The 19,105-nt window shown below is 44.4% G+C and overlaps 1 protein-coding gene across 3 annotated transcripts in view; it reads right to left on the reverse strand.

Annotated features, from left to right (window-relative positions):
• Positions 1-19,105, reverse strand: part of Akap6 (A-kinase anchoring protein 6) — a 390,732-nt gene that overhangs the window by 292,493 nt on the left and 79,134 nt on the right. For all 3 annotated transcript variants that reach the window (XM_057782237.1, XM_057782240.1, XM_057782239.1), the window contains exon 2: positions 10,562-10,925. In XM_057782237.1, coding sequence (XP_057638220.1) covers positions 10,562-10,891 — 330 coding nt within the window. In that variant the 5' untranslated portion in view covers positions 10,892-10,925. The remainder of the gene's footprint in view (positions 1-10,561; positions 10,926-19,105) is intronic.

Genomic DNA, 19,105 nt, shown 5'->3' on the forward strand with positions numbered 1-19,105 from the left:
CTGGGAGGGCCTGGCCATCTGGCAGGTTTTACAGGCCACCATCACGGTTTCCACATAACTTGAGGCTGCCCGTTCTCATGGACTCCCATTTTTAAAGTAAAAACTAAAATTCAGAGACTAGCTGAACATCCGAGGGCATCGCCAAATAATCTGCTTCCAAGGAGTGCTGTATGACTCGCCAATTGTAAGGAGGAGATGAGATTTGTTTTTTGGCCTAGAGAGTTGGTACCAAAAAAATTCTAGGATTGCCGCAGCAACTTCAAGTGACCGGCAGGAATTTTGTAGCCTGACTTTCAAGTGCTGGGTGAGACTTTCTAAGTATTTATTCCAAAAATAAACCAAATAAATGTCAGTTATCAAACACAGACTTCACTTTTATGTTCAAGATGACAAGACCGTCTGGCTGCATCCTTCAGAACTGTGGGGTGGATGGAAGGGAGACCCTGGGTGCAGAGTAAGAACTGTGGGGTGGATGGAAGGGAGACCCTGGGTGCAGAGTAAGAACTGTGGGGTGGATGGAAGGGAGACCCTAGGTGCAAAGTAAGAACTGTGGGGTGGATGGAAGGGAGACCCTGGGTGCAGAGTAAGAACTGTGGGGTGGATGGAAGGGAGTGACCCTGGGTGGAGAGTAAGAACTGTGGGGTGGATGGAAGGGAGTGACCCTGGGTGGAGAGTAAGCAGCCTAGGGCTTTAGATTCCACCATGCACTGGTAATGAGATCTACCTGGTAAGTCATCTCACTTCTTTAGGCTCCCCACTTCTTGTTTGTAGAAAGAGCAGGATAATTGGATGATCTGCCATCCCATTTCTCCCACTATAAACAAAAAGGCACCCCTTCTCTGGGTGTCCCTGGGAAAGTCTCCCTTCGTAGTAGCATGCCTGTGCCTACAATCACAACGGTGACTCTGAAGCCATGGTCTCCATAGGGAGTCTCAAAGGCCGTGTTTCTACCCAATCCCCACAGTCTTTCTTTTGTGTTAAACCAGATAACAGGATAGTCATGGTTTCCGACTGCTACCCTCATGGCTATCAGACAAATTACTATAAATACCATATACGGCAGCAGACCTTGATTCTCATTTTTAAAATATTAATATGTTTATATTACCTGTAGCTCATTATAACCTAGTAAGGAACATGGTTAAGTACTCACTCTGGTTACTATTTTAAATTAAAAAGTCCCATGACTTACAACAAGCCAAAGGAATGTGCTGTCATTTGATATAGTGGCTAAAGGTAGCTTGGTAATATATACCAATTCCAATTTTAAACACATATAATGTGTGTGTGTGTGTGTGTGTGTGTGTGTGTGTGTGTGTATCTCCATCAGTAGATTAGCAAAATAAAATAAGGATTATTCAAACAGTGGACTACAGGTAAGCATGTAAGAACAAAGACCCTAGATTATAGTGTAGAACTAGACCGTGACTTATTCTTGTCTAGGAGCGAAGGTACAGCAAGAGGAGCTAAGATATTAGCCAGTTCTACACAATGAGACTCTGCGTGTACAGAAATGGTTCTCTGTGGTTTCCAGTCCAGGCTCACACTCTCTACACTTAAATGTGAGTAATGTGACTAAGAAACTGAGTTTGTGGTTAGTTTGAGTTCACTTTAATTAAATTAAATTCAAACAATCACATGTGGCCAGAGGCTGCCTACTGGATGGGATGGTGAGGTCGACATAGATGTTTCATGTGTTACTTTATAATCATAAAAATATGTAAAAAACCAACAAGAACATCGCTAACAACAGAAAATAATTGGCCTTCATCTTCAGGACGTCCAGAAGATATTTCATCAATAGCAGCTTTAGCAGAGAAGCTGCTGAGCAGGGACCAAGGGCGTGGCTTACACTCGTGGTTTCCATACTGTGCACGACTGTGCACCTTGGAAAGTTTCCTAGATGCCAGTCCCCACGCCCACAAACAGAACTGTGCATGCCAAGAAAGCATCCTTGTCTGTGCCCGCTCTGCAGGAACAGGCCCGAGAGAGAGGTGCACAAAGGGAGGAAACAGAAAGTGGAGGCTGCAGCACAAAAGCAGGGTCCCATTTCCTGGAAGGGTAATAAATTATTCAACTCCTGCAATGGATTCCTAGGAATTAGGAAGCTTGTGCTTCCTACTTACCGGCTTCGATTCTATCGAAATGGATGAAACAACAAAATACCACATTTTCTCACACAGCGGCCAGCCTCAAACGGTCTTGAGAAGTCAGGCAAGCCAACAACAGCTACTGTGGTTCAGACCTGCGCAAAGCCAGGGCGGAGGTCAGGGGCTGGTCTGTTACAGCGTTTCCCAAGTCTGCTCTGTTTGCAGATACGAAGCCCTTCCCTGGTCAGAAGAGGTTTTCAACACCAGATAATCGGCCAGGTGAGAAAAAAGTCACTCTATCGCCTTCCTCATTTGTGGTTTCCCCAATCTGAGTTCTTAGTAATGAAGCACAGAAAATACTTTATTAAAGATCCAGAAATTAGAGGAGGCAGGAAGGCTGGAAGAGCCACGGTGGTGGATGACGAAGGACAATGTTTTCCAGGTTCAGCAGGACAACTGCACACATGCATTCACAACAGGTATGACCATCTGACAAAGTCCCAGCAGGGAGCGTGGACATGAAATCCCACTGTGAACTGGAGAATCATTGGCACTTGAGGGCTGCTGGAGAGGGGGACTCATTGTCTTTAACATTCTGAGCCCTAGTAAGTCCACCACACACATCAGGGGCCACTCCCAGGGCTAGCTAGGCAACACTAACAGGACTCAATAGAGAAAGAAAAAGAAGTGTCAAAATTGGGGAAGAGGAGATGGGAGGATAAAAAGGGGATGAATATACTCAAAATACATCCTATGAAATGCTCAAATGATTAATAAAAATATTGTTTACAAAACTACCTGCTTTTTAGTCCTAACTCTTTTCTGCTGTGTGACTTTAGGCAAGTCAATAAGCCACTCTGTGTCTCAAGTCTCTCTTCAGAGAGCTAGATATTACTATAAAGGTTTAAAAATTAATAACTGATTGAAAAGCACTTTGAGGCAAATGAAGCCTATGTGGTCAATAGCTGACCAGTGCCATTATTCTCACGGCAAAAACTTGAGGAACCCTAAGAGGAAGCGGCAGCTGCTGGAAGACACATGAGTTAGCACCGTCTCACGGAGCCCTGGTCTACAGAGAATGGGAAGAAGTGGATAATAAGGCGGCCGACTGGTTTAGGGCCATGTGAGAGTCTGAAACCTTCTTCCTTTCCAACATCAGGGTCTCTTGAGATGAATTGAGAAGGACTTGCAAAAAGATTAAACTCAGCGCAGACTTTGAGTTACAGTAACCGGGATACATCCGTGTGGGAGAGACTTATCTGCCGCGTATGAGGCCCCGGATCTGGAGCCCAGGACTGTGGAAAAAGCTATAAAAACCCAAACCACAAACAACAAGAAACTTGAGACTGTTGCCAGTGATGAAACGGAATTAAAATACCAACACTACATTATTTTAAAAATGTCAAATTTTGCTCTGAGTTCATAGCACCAGAATTCCATTTCCTCTGGCCAGCATCTAGCGCCTACATTTCTGTGAGTGATCATGCTAATTTAATACTGCTTATGAATAAATGTGATTATTCTCTGAAGTGTGACTTAGAAGTCCTGGTTTCCCTGGTATGCCAATGTCATCTGCGGGAAGAGGAGACAGGGAGATGAGAAGATGATGATGTGAGAACTCATCCATTCAAAGGACAAAGAAAAGGATTTGCAGCTTTATTCAGAGAAATAGCGGTGCTTACATGACTCTAAAGAGCTTCCAGAGTGGTGTAAGAAGATTAGAGAACGGTATAGGGAAAAACCAATCAAGAAGCCGTGTCATCCATCACACTGGTCGTACGTCACAGGTGGGGCGGACTGCGAGCGGAGAGGACAGAGGCAGGGAGGCCTTCTGATGGAGCTGCAGCTCGAGTGGTGTGACTACTGGCTCAGAGTGATGTGTGAGTAATGTCTCTCTACACATACAATGATGTGATCTCTCTATATGCTATGAATGTTTTAGTACTGGTTAATAAAGAAGCTGATTTGGCCAACAGCCAGTCAGAATAGAGCTAGGCAGGAAATCCAAGCAAGGACAAAGGAAAAAAGAAGGCAGAATCTGGGAGACGCCAGCAGCCACCAAAAGAGTAAGATGCCAGAGCATTACGGGGAAGCCGCAGGGCACGTGGCAATATACATATTATTAGAAACGGGTTATTATATGTAGAGTTAGCCAGTAAGAAGCTTGAGCCATCGGCCAAAGAGTTTGTAATTAATATTAAACCTCAGAGTGGTTATTCGGGAACTGGCGGGAGGGAAAGGAACCCCCAGTTACAGCACAATCCATTCTGTAATGTGTAGTTGCTGTCATCATATAAAGAAAAAAATATGAACATCTTTAAAATGCCTGTTTGAAATAGGATTCTTTTGGGCCATCTTTGACTTTTCCATAAAAATGTTAATAAAATGTCACTTCAAATAAAAGAATTTTGGTCTGATGAAGGATAAATATACCACCATTAAAGCAGAAACCATAAACCCTATTATATAAACACACAGTAAGTGCACAAATTTATACATTTTTGTGCTCCAAGCTTTCATAAATTTCTCCTAGAAACCTGCAACATAGTCACAGGCTTGCATCTTAAAAGATGTACTGAATTTTAGAAAAACCACATTAAATAAGCTATAAAATATTTATTCTTATTTATGGTCATGTGAAAGGCAAAAATATATAGCTGCCCTAGCACTGTAAGTGAAGCTAAGCCCAAGGCTTTTGAAAACCTCAGAAAACAAGACAAAACAGATGCCTGCCAGCTTTGAGAAGAAAATTAACCACTTTTCCCAAACATTTAAAAAATCTACAATGTAATTTTATGAAAATGTAATAATCGAGACTATTTAGTGAAGCTCTAGACTCTTCATATTTATACCTAACAGGAAGAGATGCTCATAGATTCCAGAAAGCAAAGAGGAGAAAAAAGAGAAGGAAATGCATAGCGCACAAAGAATAATGTCTTCTGCACTCATCTGAGCAGAGAGTAAATGTATTTTGACTCATCTATTGTACTGTAAAAGACCACAATGCAATGGATTTACATCTTCAGGGATCAACTATCAGAATTCACAAATGGGTAGAGGATGCAGGAAATCTGGAAATCTACAAGGATGTTTAACAAGCTGTTCTTTCCATGACAATGGAAGAGCTGTGTATGTGTGGATACAAACCCTACAGTGGTCTGCATGAAACACAGCAAAGGAAACCTTCAATGTCAGGCCATATTTTCCTATCTTCTAAAGAAGGCTGTTCTTTAATGATTAAAAAATAATTTACCTCTAAATATTCACAACTAAAAACAGCAAACAGAACTTTGATGGCCAGGACTTCTCCTCCAAGTCACACTCCTGAAGTGCAAAGTGCACAGGAGGCTTTGTCTAGAACAAAGAAAGAAACCCTAACACTCGAATTTCCAGGAGTGGGAACTAACTCCAGCTCAGGAACGTTCTCTCAGCCATCACAAGTGCGGGCATATTGATTTGTTTCCAGTCAAGAAAATAACCAGGGGAAACTGGTTAGCACTGATTGCTTTCTTCCATTTCAAAGCCCTGCCCTGTATCAAGGGAGGCACACAGCTGCAAAGAGGAAAATAGGTCCTTCCCTGCAGAGAGAGCAGGGAGCGCTCTGTTCATGACCGAGCTACAGCAAACAACTCAAGAGATTACGGGAAAACCCAGAGAAGGACTCACCCTGCGAGATGTGTTCGCTGCCATCTAGAGGGCTGCATAGCATGAGGAGCCTGATGCTTCCACAGGGAGAGAGGATGCTCTAAGGCATGGTTTCTGAAGGGGCCTGGCTTGGTTTGTGAGCAGTTACTGCAAGGGAAAAGTGGAAGGAGCCCCAAGCCAGCAGGGTCCAGATGTTGAAGACACTACAGAGGCCATGTCTGTGCATCTCTACTTTATGAGGGAAGGAAGTTAGAAGGTGAGGAAAGTAGGTCTGTAGTTAAAATGTTTTTTAAAACAACAGTGTACTCTTGAGTGTTTGGAGGAGAAGGAGGAGACACGTACAGAAAGAGAACCGTCTTCACTGGTGGTGTTTGAAGAGCTGGGCACAGTGGCAAGCTGTCTTTGATCCAGTCACTAACGCCTGGCTCTCATCATCTCAGAGACAGAGTCCTTCAGCAGGGGCAGCATCAGTTCCCTTTGCAGGGGTAAAGGTTTGCGCCAAGTGCATTGACAACACTATCATTGATGATTGTTGCATGGGCTTTGACAGAAAGTCAGTTTCTGAATCAAAGTGGGGAATGTAAGAAGCACCGGCTTTCTCCTTGTGAACTAAGACTCCAGGCAACACAGGTCCATTTCCTCTTCCTCAGAAAGAGAACACACCACTTTCATGTTGTAGTTCATGTGTTCCTTTTGCACTAAGTGATGCATTTGCCAAACATGACTTATTCAAATAATGATGAGCCTTACCCCAAAATGCTCGCTGATAACAGCCATGAACAGATGGGGGCTTTCAAATCTGTTCCTCCTCCTCCCATCCACATGTACACAAAGAGAAATCACTCAGGCCTATCAAAAAGAGACAGATGATGGTGACAAAAGCAAGTTGCCTCCAATTCCCTGCTTACCCCACTCACGGTGTGACAGGCTTTGTGTGTGATGGGGTCTTTTTGCTCTCCTTTCTCCTTTCAACACCAAGTCCAGCCATTGTCTCTTTCAGCAGCCTTGTGACCAGCTCACACCTCGCTCCTGTCCTGGTCACCCTGTACTCACCTGTACACTCACACTAAGACAGAGGGCTTTTTAAAAATTTTACACCACATTTGACCTTTATAGATATTTGTATGACTGCTCTATCAAGCCCCACCGTCCCCTGGGACACTTTAGTCTCCATGGCCTTCCAAAGGCGATGCCATGGAGCCCAAGCTCCATGATTCGTCATCCATTTTAGAGGGCAGGAAACTGCCCCTCTGTGCTTTGGGGGCAAAGTGCTCTTTTTTCGGACCATTTCCCTGGGACAAAGTGGCTCTAGCAGACTGTGTGGGTGGCAGACAACACAGCTTCACAGCTTCAAAAGGAGCCATTCATATGTAACCGCATGGCCACAGGTGAGCTGCCTCCTGTCTGGTCCCATGGATGATTTCCACTTCAATAAACAAGAGAGAACAAGCTTTCTTCTTTTCTCTTTAAAAAAATAAGAAAATAATATATAGTTGTATATTCTGACCAAAATGGCTAACGTCTGCGTGCGTATGCCCTTCTCCACTCTGGTCTCTCCTGACCTTAAGTTGTAAGAGCTAGTTAGTAAAAAGGCTGAGCTATTGGCTAGGCATTTATAATTAATATTGTGTCACTGTGTCAGTTATTTGGGACCTGGCAAGTGGAAAAATAAAAGTCTGCCTACAAACAACATTGGAATTTCTCTGCACCCAGGTGGTCTTTAAGGTCATAGGTCATCCTCAGGTCACGAGGATGGCTTTTCACTGCAAACTAATAAATTGAGTAACGAACCAAAGTAGTGAATGTGGAGCTGGGACAACCTACCCAAGTTGGATCTGTCCCTCTGCATTGCCACAAGTCTCAGCTGGGAGCTGCTTTACAAGGTTGTCCTCATCAATTTCTACTAAGACACAGTGCTAAGATGACTTTGTTATTTTTTAATTAGTGCAGAATGCAGAAAGATGACAAATTTTAAAATTTAAATGCACCAAATTTCACTGAAAAAAGAAACATGATATAATCAAGGGGAAAATGGTCTAAGCATTTTGAGATTTAAAAGTAAATCCTTTATACAGGTGGCAGTGGGGGCCACACTCACTGACTAGAGCTTGCTGACATTGGGCTCAATGGGGAAGGGCTCCATTGTCACACAAACTTGAAAACACTACAGAGAATTTAGTTAAGTGACCTCATGAAACAAGTACCCAGAAAAATGCTAACAAAACTCCTAGAATAAAATGAAGGTTGACAATTCCAGCTCATCGCTGAACAGCCATTGGCTGGTACCATATGCCCACTGTGCTGACCTTACATCTCCTGCAGTTCTTTTCTCAGCAGAGAAGATAAAGCACACCCTGGGATAGAGCAGAGACAGAAAAGAGAAGGCTTCTGATGAAAGTGTCATGATAGCTACAATGAGAAAAGCAGATGTCCTTAGGGATAATTCTTCAAACGCTAATACAACTATACAGTCACGGCACAAAAATATACATTTTTGAGTTAAAATTTGAGCTTCCATGTGTTTACTATTGGTCTAATTAAATGAAGTTGATGACAAATTAGCATTTTAAGACCATTTAAACATTAATAGTGCGTTTAACTGTCTTCTAAAGCTATGTCCATCCCCTCCCATTCACTGCTAGCATTTACCAACTTCCCATCTAAATGCAAAGGATTTAAGAGGTAACAGCTGACTTTCCTTACAAACTCAATCCTGCATTAACTTACAGAAGCCACACACTGGCTCAGCACTGGAGGGAGCAAGGTAAAGGAGTGTCCCAACTTCTAGTTTACTCTGACCCCAAGATGGCCAGGGACTATTCCTCTGAATAAACTATACCTGGGACTCAGTCACAATACTCCCTATTGCCACAGGAGGACGCTAGCAGGGGCTAGCATCTCGCTGAGGTGGCTTCCAGTCATGCCCCTGCTGTCTTGGTGACTTCTTCCCATGAAACTGTAGAAAGCAGGAGAAAGACCCCAGGCCTGTGCCACCAGTGGGGAGCAGCTACCAGCACCATCCTGGTTCTCTCACTCTCTCACATGGTCCCCTCTCTGCCTTTCCTCCTTCCTCCCTCTTACCTTCTTGCCTGTCTTTCTCCTTCCCGGCCTGTCTTAACACCGATGTAGCAATCTGGTGTCTGGTCAGGCTTTAATCTTAAAGTGAATGAATGTGGGACCCAGCTGTGACAAGCTCAATAGAGGCCTGAGTCTCAGTAGTTTACCCTGAGGCAATACCTAGTTCCCATTAAGACCACAAACTGAAACTACCCAGGCACCACCCAGAAACAGACTATCTATCCAAAGGAAATTCCTAATGTTCCAACCATTGTAGACAGGATCACCTGCCAACACACACTCATCGCTTTTCACCAGAACTCCCCTAGACAAATGTCACCCCACACCCTGCTAATGTAACTTTCCTGGATTTTGCCTTTAAATAATGCCCTCTAGAAAGGCGAGGTACCTCCTTTTGCCGCTGCTGCACCAGTAGCTTTGACAAGGTCCCTGCTGGCTTGTATTGTACACACAATAAACCTTGCTTTTGCATTTCACTGAGTCGGTCTCCCTGGTGGTCTTTTGAGGTCCCCTCAGACTGGGCACAACATGAAGAGGGCATCACAATTGAGAAAATGCCTCCATAAGATCCGACTATAGGCAAACCTGCAGGGCATTTTCTTAATTACTGGTTGATGGGGGAGCACCCAGCCTATTGTGGGTGGTACCGTCTCTGAGCTGGTGGTCCTGGGTTCTATAAGAAAGCAGGCTGGACAGGTCATGAGGAGCAAGCCAGCGAGCAGCATTCCTCTGGGGCATCTTGCTCAGCTCCTGCCTCCAGGGTCTTGCCTTGAGTTCTTGTCCAGATTTCCTTCAGTGACAGACTGTGACTTGACCCTTTCCTGCCCATGGTGCCTTGGTCCCAGTGCTTTATCACAACAGTAGGAATCCAGCTGAGGCTTCTGTCACAGGATCTGGGGCACCAATCTGAAAAGGCTAAGCCAGATCCACTCTAAACACTGAGAAATGTGCTCTTTCTTAACCGCACACCATTCGTCTGTGGTGGTTAGACCTGTAAATCATTTCAGCATGCAGAACTAAAAATGTGTTTATGTCATGTAAGATGAGCCAGCTTAGGTAAAAGAATCTTCCTCAGAACCCCATCTAATGTGAAGTTTATATAAGGCCTGTATGCAGGGTAGAAGTCACAGACTATATTTTTGGAGCTCTGGGGCACTCTCTCTAGCACCTCCAATTCTCTGTGCTGTGACACTTTCCCAAGGTCTCCAGAAGCCACAGACATTTCCCAAATGTCTGACATTAGATGGGTTACTATAAAAAGCTCCTTTCTCCTACGTGATGTGGTGTCTTTGGATGGAAGATCACTCAACAAGGAGAACATTGTTCTTCCCACCGGGGTAGGAACCACTGCTGGCTTCAAAGACAGCATCGGCTTCGGACAAAGGTACCAATCACATGACCTGCTGCCCATCTCAGCTTGATGTTCTACCACGAGAGCCTTCATGATGCCTGTCATCATCTTTTATGTGATTCTTTCATGTCCCACAACTGATTTCTGAGAAGTTGAACAAAAGCGCCCCATCCCTTCCCTTGTATCTCTGTTCTATCCTCGAAGGCCAGTTTTGCTCTAGATAACTGGCGTATGTAGTAAAATTAGAAGAGAAATAATCTGAGTTTACTACCAAGAATAACGGTTTCAAATCTGTTACTCTAGTTTCCCCTTTGACTCTTCCTCATTGGCAGTCACAGAACTAAGACTTAAGATACCCAGGGCCTTTTTCAATCTCTTTCCAGAGAACCTGCCTTACCTTGAGCTGAACTAGATGCACGTCCACATGCTTGCTGTCTGCATCCTGCTGGACCGAGTAGGTGAGGTCACGGACCCTCTCTGAGGTCATCCGGAGCCAGGTCTCAATCTCAGGCAAGTGTAGGACGATCTTCCAGTCAGCTGCTGTGTGCAGTGGGGGCGGCTTTCCGTACTGCGGCTCAGCATCTATGTCCTTCATGGCCTCTTCTCCCTCTCCTTCTCCCTGCTCCACAGTAGGGGTCATGTTGATGGCCATAGGCGAGGCATCAGTGGCCATGGGATCCGGGTCCTGTGACCTCAGTGGGGAAAGCGTCACGCTCATGGTTAACATGGAGAAATCTAAGCCTTACTTCTTTCCAAAACAGCTGAAAGGCAAAAGGAAATAAGAAAGCAAAGTCAGACTAGATTGCCAAATAAAGCAACGATACTTCACAGAAGAAACGGGGTTTCTAAATAAAGCTAGATTGCTAAATTAAGAAACCATTGCTCATAACAAAAACAGAAAGAGATGTTTGATTTTCTACATTATAGCCCCAAGACCCAGCATGTAATGCAAAACCACAGTGGTAGCATCTCCCCAAATACCCATTTCCCCTCATTCCTTAGTAACAAAATGCTGACATTCAGCTGTGAATATTGCTGCCCAGAATTTAAGAATCACAGCCCCCATTTCCTTTGTAGCTAACTGTGGCTCTCCCTGTAGCCAAGTTCTGGCCAATGAGCAGCAAGTGGAATAGGTGTGTAGAAATTCTGAGAGCTGTTTCGAGGGACTGCCTGGATTAGAAGATACCACCTTCCTGCCCTTCTGCTTTCCCCTGTTGTTCTAGTGAATGCGGTGGCCTCCATGGCTGGATCTGTAGCTCCAAGTCAGGCCAGGAGATGCTCTGGAGTGCTCCTCGGAGAGGACATGAAGCACAGGGTCCAGCGGGTACCAAGGAGCTACCCTACCAGCATTGTTGACAGGTGAGAGAAAAATATTGTAGCTTTGTGGAAACAATGATTAATAGGGGCTTTCCTAATGCATACATCCAAACATCATTTTACTAAAGCCAACGTATTCAATACATGAATAACTAGAGGAGGGTATTCTAATTGCAAAACATACTGTGCTGGTCTCAGTGTTCATTTTGAAGATTAGGTAGGTAGGTAGATAGATACGTACATAGATACATAAATGATAAATGTGTAGCAATTCCAAAATGTTAGTTTCTCGAAAAATAGATTATACCAAATAGGTCTAAGTCTACTTAATGGTGATTAATTAATGTTAAACCCATGCTACATTAATATGTGGTTATGTTGAAAATTTCAGAGGCTTTTGGAATTTTAGGCATAAACTGTTCTGACACCTCCTAGTAAAAAAAGGTTACCAGAGAGGCGAGAATAATAGCTGAGCATCGTGTTGAACTAAGTTTGCTTTTAAGAATAAAGATTAGTTACTACTAATGATCCCGCTATAAATTTACCTGCCTCCTGGCAGTGGTCCAGCATCAAGCACCCTGTGGCTCCTATGGTTTATAATAAGTGGATGTTATTCCAGTTTCAGGAGCAGCGTCTACCCAAGGATAATGGAGTTTTTGGATTTTACAAGGTTGACAGTTTGAGGTTTGTTTGTTTTTTAAACATATTCAAGTTATACTTTTATTGCTGTAGAGCAGCTGATCAAAAGTTCAGAAATGTAATGTGATTCACATTGGAAAGTAAGCTCACCTTTCTTCAGATTCTTAATATCTGCGGTGCCTGGCTTTGTTTCCTATTGCTACAATAGGGGCTGTGACCAAAGCGCCTCGGAGAGGGAAGGGCAGAAAGATCTACTTTACCTCCTAGGTCATCGTCTGTCCTGAAAGGAAGTCGGGACAGGAACTCAACACTGATGCAGGGGCCATGGAGGGTGCTGTTTATCGGCTCGCTCCCCATGACTTGCTCAACCTGCTTTCTTATACAACCTAGGACCAGCAGCCCAGGGGCAGGGCTGTCCAAAGGCTATGAGCCTTCCCACATTAATCACTAATCAAGAAAAACACTTGCCCACAGGCCAACCTGAAAGGATTATTTTTTCAATTGAGGTTCTGCCTTCCCATCAAGTTGACAAAAAAAAAAAAAACACATTAACCAAAGCAAAGTTATTCCTACCAACCAATATAGATGGGAAATAAATCAAGACAGCTCCCAGTTTGACCAACAACATCTAACTGTTCACCATCTAACTTCAAAGAGCATGGAGAGTCACTAGACCTGCTGAATAGACATAGTGCTTAAGAGGGATCAAATCCTGTGTTCTTTAAGTACCCTTCCAGTGCTCCCTCCTCTCTCCACTTTCCCCTCCCCCCTCCTGTAGTAAACCCCCTCCAGGCAGCACAGACTGGCTTTGAAATTCTGATCACCTAGCCTCCAACACTCAGCTGCTGGGATGACTGACAGGCACCATGTCTGGCTCCCCTTTCCTAACTTCTCCAACATCTAAATTTTGAGTTAAGCTTATCAGTGACTTTTCTGAAGCAAAGTTATTTGCAAAAAAAAGCAAACTCATGTCATAAAGTTGGTTGGGTCCTGTGGTGCCTGCCTCCTTAGATAGATGGTTTTTGGGTTAACTCAGCAGCTTTCTCTGCCTGGGTACAGGAAAGAGAAATATTCTCCTCATACTTTTAACCATCCTTGTTTTCAATTTTTAAAATAACAGTGGTACCAGCCTTGGATAATTTTTTAAAAAGCCCTCAAAGATAACAACATTTCACTGAAGGGATCCAACCCCAGAAAGACTGAGCTATCCCAGCACGTCACAAGCCACACCCCAGCCTCGTACAGGCTGGCATTCTGACTTTCTGAAACATCTAAAATATTAATCAGTTCTCTGCTTTCTAAGGGGCCAATATCAAATCTCAATCTCGGAAAAGGAACCTGATAGCAAAGGTTAATCAAGCTTGCTTATTCAAGGGCACAGAACTGCTTAGAAACTGAGAACTCCCTGGTGTTACAGCGATTGTCTAAGAACTAGACTGAGCCAAAGGATGGCTAAGAGTCAGATGGTGGGCATGGAACTGCCTCAGACACCCACACAGTCACCCATTGGCCCAAGGGTTGTGTGTAACTAATGGGCAGCGTCTATTGGCTGCCAGATTTTTGTTTTGTTTATTTGAGACAGGGTTTCTCTATGTAGCCCTGACTGTCCTGAATGCACTCTCTGTAGATCCTGCTGACCTCAAACTCAAAGATCCACCCACCTCTCTGTCTGCCCATTTTGTGAGATTCCTAAACCATGTGATACACACCATACTTTAGAGAGTGAATTAAGGAATCAGCTCATCCACATGTTAAAGAATTCTTGACATGTCATCCACACGTCCACAGATGCTGTCGTGTGGAGTCACATCATATACACATCCCTCTCCACACGTTCACATGTGCTGTCATGTGGTCCACGTCATCCACACGTCCTCCCGTGCTGTCATCTGGAGTCACGTCATCCATACGTCCACCTGTGCTGTCATCTGGAGTCACGTCGTCCATATGTCCACATGTGCTGTTGTGTGGAGTCACGTCATCCACGTGTCCACATGTGCTGTCAGGCTACGTACAGGCGCGTGTAGTTCATTTACTCAATATCTCTCTCTCTCTGCCTTGCTTTCCTCATCTGCAGAGTAAAGGAACTGAACTAGACACACAGTAAGATCTCATCTGGGCAGGAGAATGAGACGCCCACAGTCAGAGGTCTGGGGAGTTCATTGCTGTTCCGACCCTGTCTACACTGAGGGCTGTATGCCAACTACACAGCGCTCACCATTATACCAACACACGCACACAGAACCCACGGACGTGTCCTAGTTAGCAGGAAAAGAAATTAGCACCAAGAAAGATAAATTATAAAGCATATTGGTGTTGCTAATTCTTCCCAGCAGAACAAACATGACCAGGACCCCCCATCTCGCAATCTTCTACTTGAGAGTAACAGCACAGATGTGGTTATGTGTGCAGAGGACAAATGGGACAGGAAAACTCAACAGAAAGGTGTCTGGGGGAGAGAACGTGCATTTCACAGGAGGAGAGGGCAGGAGACCTGAAAGTCAAACTTCAAAGCAAGATTTTCCTGTGGCAAACATCCAACCAATCAGACTGCAAGCAAGGGCGTTCTTGTGTGACCCAGCGGACATGGACAAAGCATTGTTTACTGAGCTCACACTTGGGTTTTTGTTGTTTGCTTTCCTTTACATATACTTTTGACACTGAGAAAGAACATTTGCGTCATATGCTTAGCAAGCTTGAGAAGCGGCGTAAATGAATTAATTGCACGCTTTCCTGGGAGACAACTTCTATACCCATTTGATTTCTGATTCACAGTTCACATTGCAGTATAGCACCATGGAGACGCCTATACTCTGTGGTTTTCACAAAAATCCCGTCGGATTTAAAGGGTTGAATGTGTACCGTAATTCAAGGAAACAGCTTCAGCCGTATAGAGACTATGGTAATGATTTCACACGGAATTTCCTGCCCTCCTCGTTACTCATTCCAGCTTTTGAAACAAATTACTTACTCCACTTAGATGAACTAGTAGGAGAGCCGGCACAGGCCTCTACTTCTAGACGCTGCAAGCTCTACGATGTTCCCTTATGAGTCATTTCATAAAGGAAAAGATGCCTTCTAGTCGTAAAGATATCACAAGAGAAAGAAGCACTAGACAGCGGCGCGTGACCGTGCAGGAGAAAGCATTAGGCCAAGGGCATACAGGTACCCACCGGAGTCGGACAGAGGACTCATCAGTCAGCGTTTGAAATCCAAGGACTCCCCCCTCTCCCATTATCAAATGCTTGTCTATGCTCACCTTCCCAGCATTAGAGATAATACCCTCCTTATCCCTGTGCCTGTTAAAAATAGCACCCACCCAACCCTCCCTTTCCACACACCTAAAGAACAGGCAATGCAAAGAACAAAGACAAAAGCTGACGGCCCTAAATCTTTCCTTATCAGATTGTGAGAGAGGCTTTCCTGCCTTACTCTACTCTCTATCCTGTGGGAACAGAAGACAACACGCCGCGGAGGCTAAGGACGCGTACTAGGCTCCCTCTAGCCATCCAGAAGTTTTGGGTCGGAACGTGAGGTTACCAGAATGCATTTGACTTGAAGAAACAGATGTGTTTAAGGAGGACCGCCTTCTTAGGACAAATAAAAAGGCAAAGAGACCTTTTTGACAAACTGCAAAAGCCCTCAACATTGCCCATCTCTCTCCTGTAACTTCCTGTCTTAAAGAAGCAGAATCTAGAGCTGTACTCACTGCAGATGCTTTCGTTCCTAATGGTTCCTCCTTCTCGTTCCACCGGCTTGTGGCCAGACAAGAAAAAGGCCAGTGTCAGCTGCTCCAAGTCAGCCTTGCTCCAAGCCAGTCACGCAGCGCTAGTTCCGGTACCGCTAGTGGTCTAGCTCTCAAGTGAGGGCCGCACACTGGCCCTATTTGGAAGCTAATGTATACACTACAGACTGCAGTCGAGGGCAGGCCTTTTACAAACACGCAGTGAAAGTGATAAGTGAGAAAAAGAGAGAGTTGCCAAGACATGGACGCCGAAGGAGATGAGTGCCCTGCCCGGTGGACAGAGCACTTCCAGCCACCATTCGAACCAGCGCAATATTCCCCACAAACCAAGGGTCCCTAATGCGGATAAATCAGAGTAGCATGCTCACTGTCAAAGCCCGAATGGACCTGCACGTTCCCTTTCCCTTAAGAAGCTGTTTCTTTCATGTAAATATCATGTAAACACAGTCTTCCATACTCTGCTTGCTCAATGGGACTAATTTTAGCCACACTAACAGATCTGCATGTTACATTTTACAAAATAGAGGCAGAAGCAATTGTTAGGCGTAAGTCCATCAGTTCCAACCTCACAGAGTGTCTTTTCTCCTCTTTCATTTCCTCCTTCTCTATTCTAATAACGACTCATCTTGGAGCCTAGTCATACCGACATTTAGAAATGAAAATAAAATCTTCTGGACTATTTCAATTTTTGTCTCAAGATCTGATTGCATAAGGAAAAAGAAATGAACTCAAGAAGTACACCCTTTACCCAAGTCCAGCACCGCAGGATTAGACTCCGCCAGGAAAACACAGAAACTTGTCAATAGAGCGCTTAACTAAATGGCACCACCTACCTAGATGAATGAGAACCTAATCCCTCTCCCGGATTTAACTCCTGCTACCTCTCTGGCTCTTCTATGTTCCTCAGAGAGGAAACAAAAGACTTTAAGTCAAAGAGCTGCTGCTAAATCAAAAGTTAAGTTTGAACTTGAGGAAGAAAGAAGTGGCTCTGGCTGCAAAGAAAATTTCCAGAACCGTGACCTGTGCCTTTCTCTGTGCCTTCTAGGACTTCTGAGAGCAATGGTGTTCTAACCTCCTCCTGCAGTAACAGCCGGCTCGGAGTGGTGGCGCTGTTCTAACCTCCTCCTGCAGTAACAGCCGGCTCGGAGTGGTGGCGCTGTTCTAACCTCCTCCTGCAGTAACAGCCGGCTAAGAGTGAAGCGTTCCCAGTGCACCTGGGGAGGGAGCATGTTGACTGGCGACCTGGGACAGACCTCCACAATGTAAAGGATTGTCTTGGACTTATCAGTCTTTCCCTCTTCTCATGCTTTGATGTCCTGCCCCCCAGGCATGTACATCAGTACTCACTCAGGGACCATGGATGCAATTGGAGTGCTTCCTCAGCCACGCCTCTAACTCCCTTCTCCTGACATGGCATCTTCCATCAGCAATGCTGTGCTTCATACATGGATTCCCTTCCTCAATTCCTCCTCCCTGACTTCCTGAGGCATGGATACCCAGCCTGACCAGCTTAGTCATCACGGTTCATGTTTTCTTCCTTCCAGGACAGATCAGTTCCTGTTACAGAGATTCATTTGACTGCTTGAAGAAGTCAGCCACAAAGCACCCACAATCATCAGATGTGCATGGGACACAATAAACGGAAAGCTCACTTCTTTTAGTCCCATCCCAAGCTGACCGAGTCACTTGTAAGTGATGGGCAGCCCCCTTTCTCCTGATTGAGAAAAGGCCTTGAGAAAGGCTGGATTTGTAAAACACTCATTTTTAAGACAAGCATGGTAACAGGCAGATGTCTGGTCTATATACTAGTCCAGCCAGGGATACCAAGAGGGCTACATCCATACCCTGGCTCAAAAATACAAAGTAAAATGCCAGTATTTGTTACTTAGTTGATGCTATTAACCCAAATAAAATGATTTAAGATTTATTTCGCATCAGTTGACATCCCTGAGAATCAACTCCATGTAAAACATCTTATGGTTATATGACTCATATTTAGCCTCAAAAATTACAATTTCACAGGGACAATCTCTGTGTCCTTATCCCCTGACCCCAGGACTACGTGGGCAAGAAATAGTCAACTATACACAGGCAAAGTAAAAGGCCCCAAGAGAATGCCGTTAATCACTAGGCAGTAGAAGGGCAGAAGCACCATTTTCTGGAGAAGGTGACATTTGAGGGGGGCTTATCAAAAACTGAGCTTGATTTAGAAAGGAAAAGATAGATGGAGGCTGAAGGGATTCGAGGAAGCGGGGGAGCAGGTTAACAAAAACACCCCTAGATCATGAAGTAAAAGAAATTCAGTAGGGAACTGTTAAGAGAACTGAGAAATTGGTGCAGCCTAGAAACAGGCTACACGAGAAACCGCCACCTCATCTTGAGGACTCGAAATGCTGTATACTGGGAGGTGTGCAATGAATTGCACAGGTTGCAGACACCGGAGAAGGTGGTTAATAAGGGAAACAGATAACATGAGACCCAGTAAACAGGTGGACCCTTCTTTACCAAGAAAAGGAAATGGAAAATCAAAATTAGGAGAATCAAAATTCCTTTTTCTAGGCAAAGTCTTCCTCAACCAAGGATATAACCTTAATACTTCTATCCTGCAGAGAGAGAAGGAAAGAGGAGAGGGAGAAAGGGAGGGAGAGAGGGAGGGAGAGAGGGAAGGAGAGAGGGAGAGAGAGAGAGGGAGAGAGGAGACTGGCTATATCAGAGTGATTAAGGGGACTCTGTGTTCTGTCCTACCTACTCCATTAAATATAAAAAGAAGTCTCCATTTTTAGTTCTCCATTAGTATTGGTTCACAATCATAATACCACAGACTCAAAGTGGAAAAATTCTAAGCACCATTTTATGTAATTATTTTACTTTTTTCTTGTTCTAAAATTTCACTCAAATTAATTTTAAAGTAATACATATTAATTCAAACATTGCAAAAATAGAAACATTGAGTGAAACGATGCTCCTTTTGTCCCCATGTTCTCCATGCCTGACAATGAAAAGAGGCTATGCACGTCCCTCGTCATCGCAGTATGTAAAGTCAGAGAGAAGGAACCATGACAGCAGAGCCGTCGTTGAGCGTCTGAGTTCTAAATTAGTCATCTGTAAGGCAACAACTCCCAAGAGTTTGCTAACACAGTGAGCAGGCCCCAGATAGTAACGAGTGCTCTACAAAGGTTGCTAAGGAAATGTCTAGGTAGTGACAGCCCACTGAATAGAGATACCTGATTTTGCTCCCTC

This window comes from Chionomys nivalis, chromosome 10, assembly GCF_950005125.1.
Source record: "Chionomys nivalis chromosome 10, mChiNiv1.1, whole genome shotgun sequence".
Lineage (NCBI taxonomy): Eukaryota > Metazoa > Chordata > Mammalia > Rodentia > Cricetidae > Chionomys > Chionomys nivalis.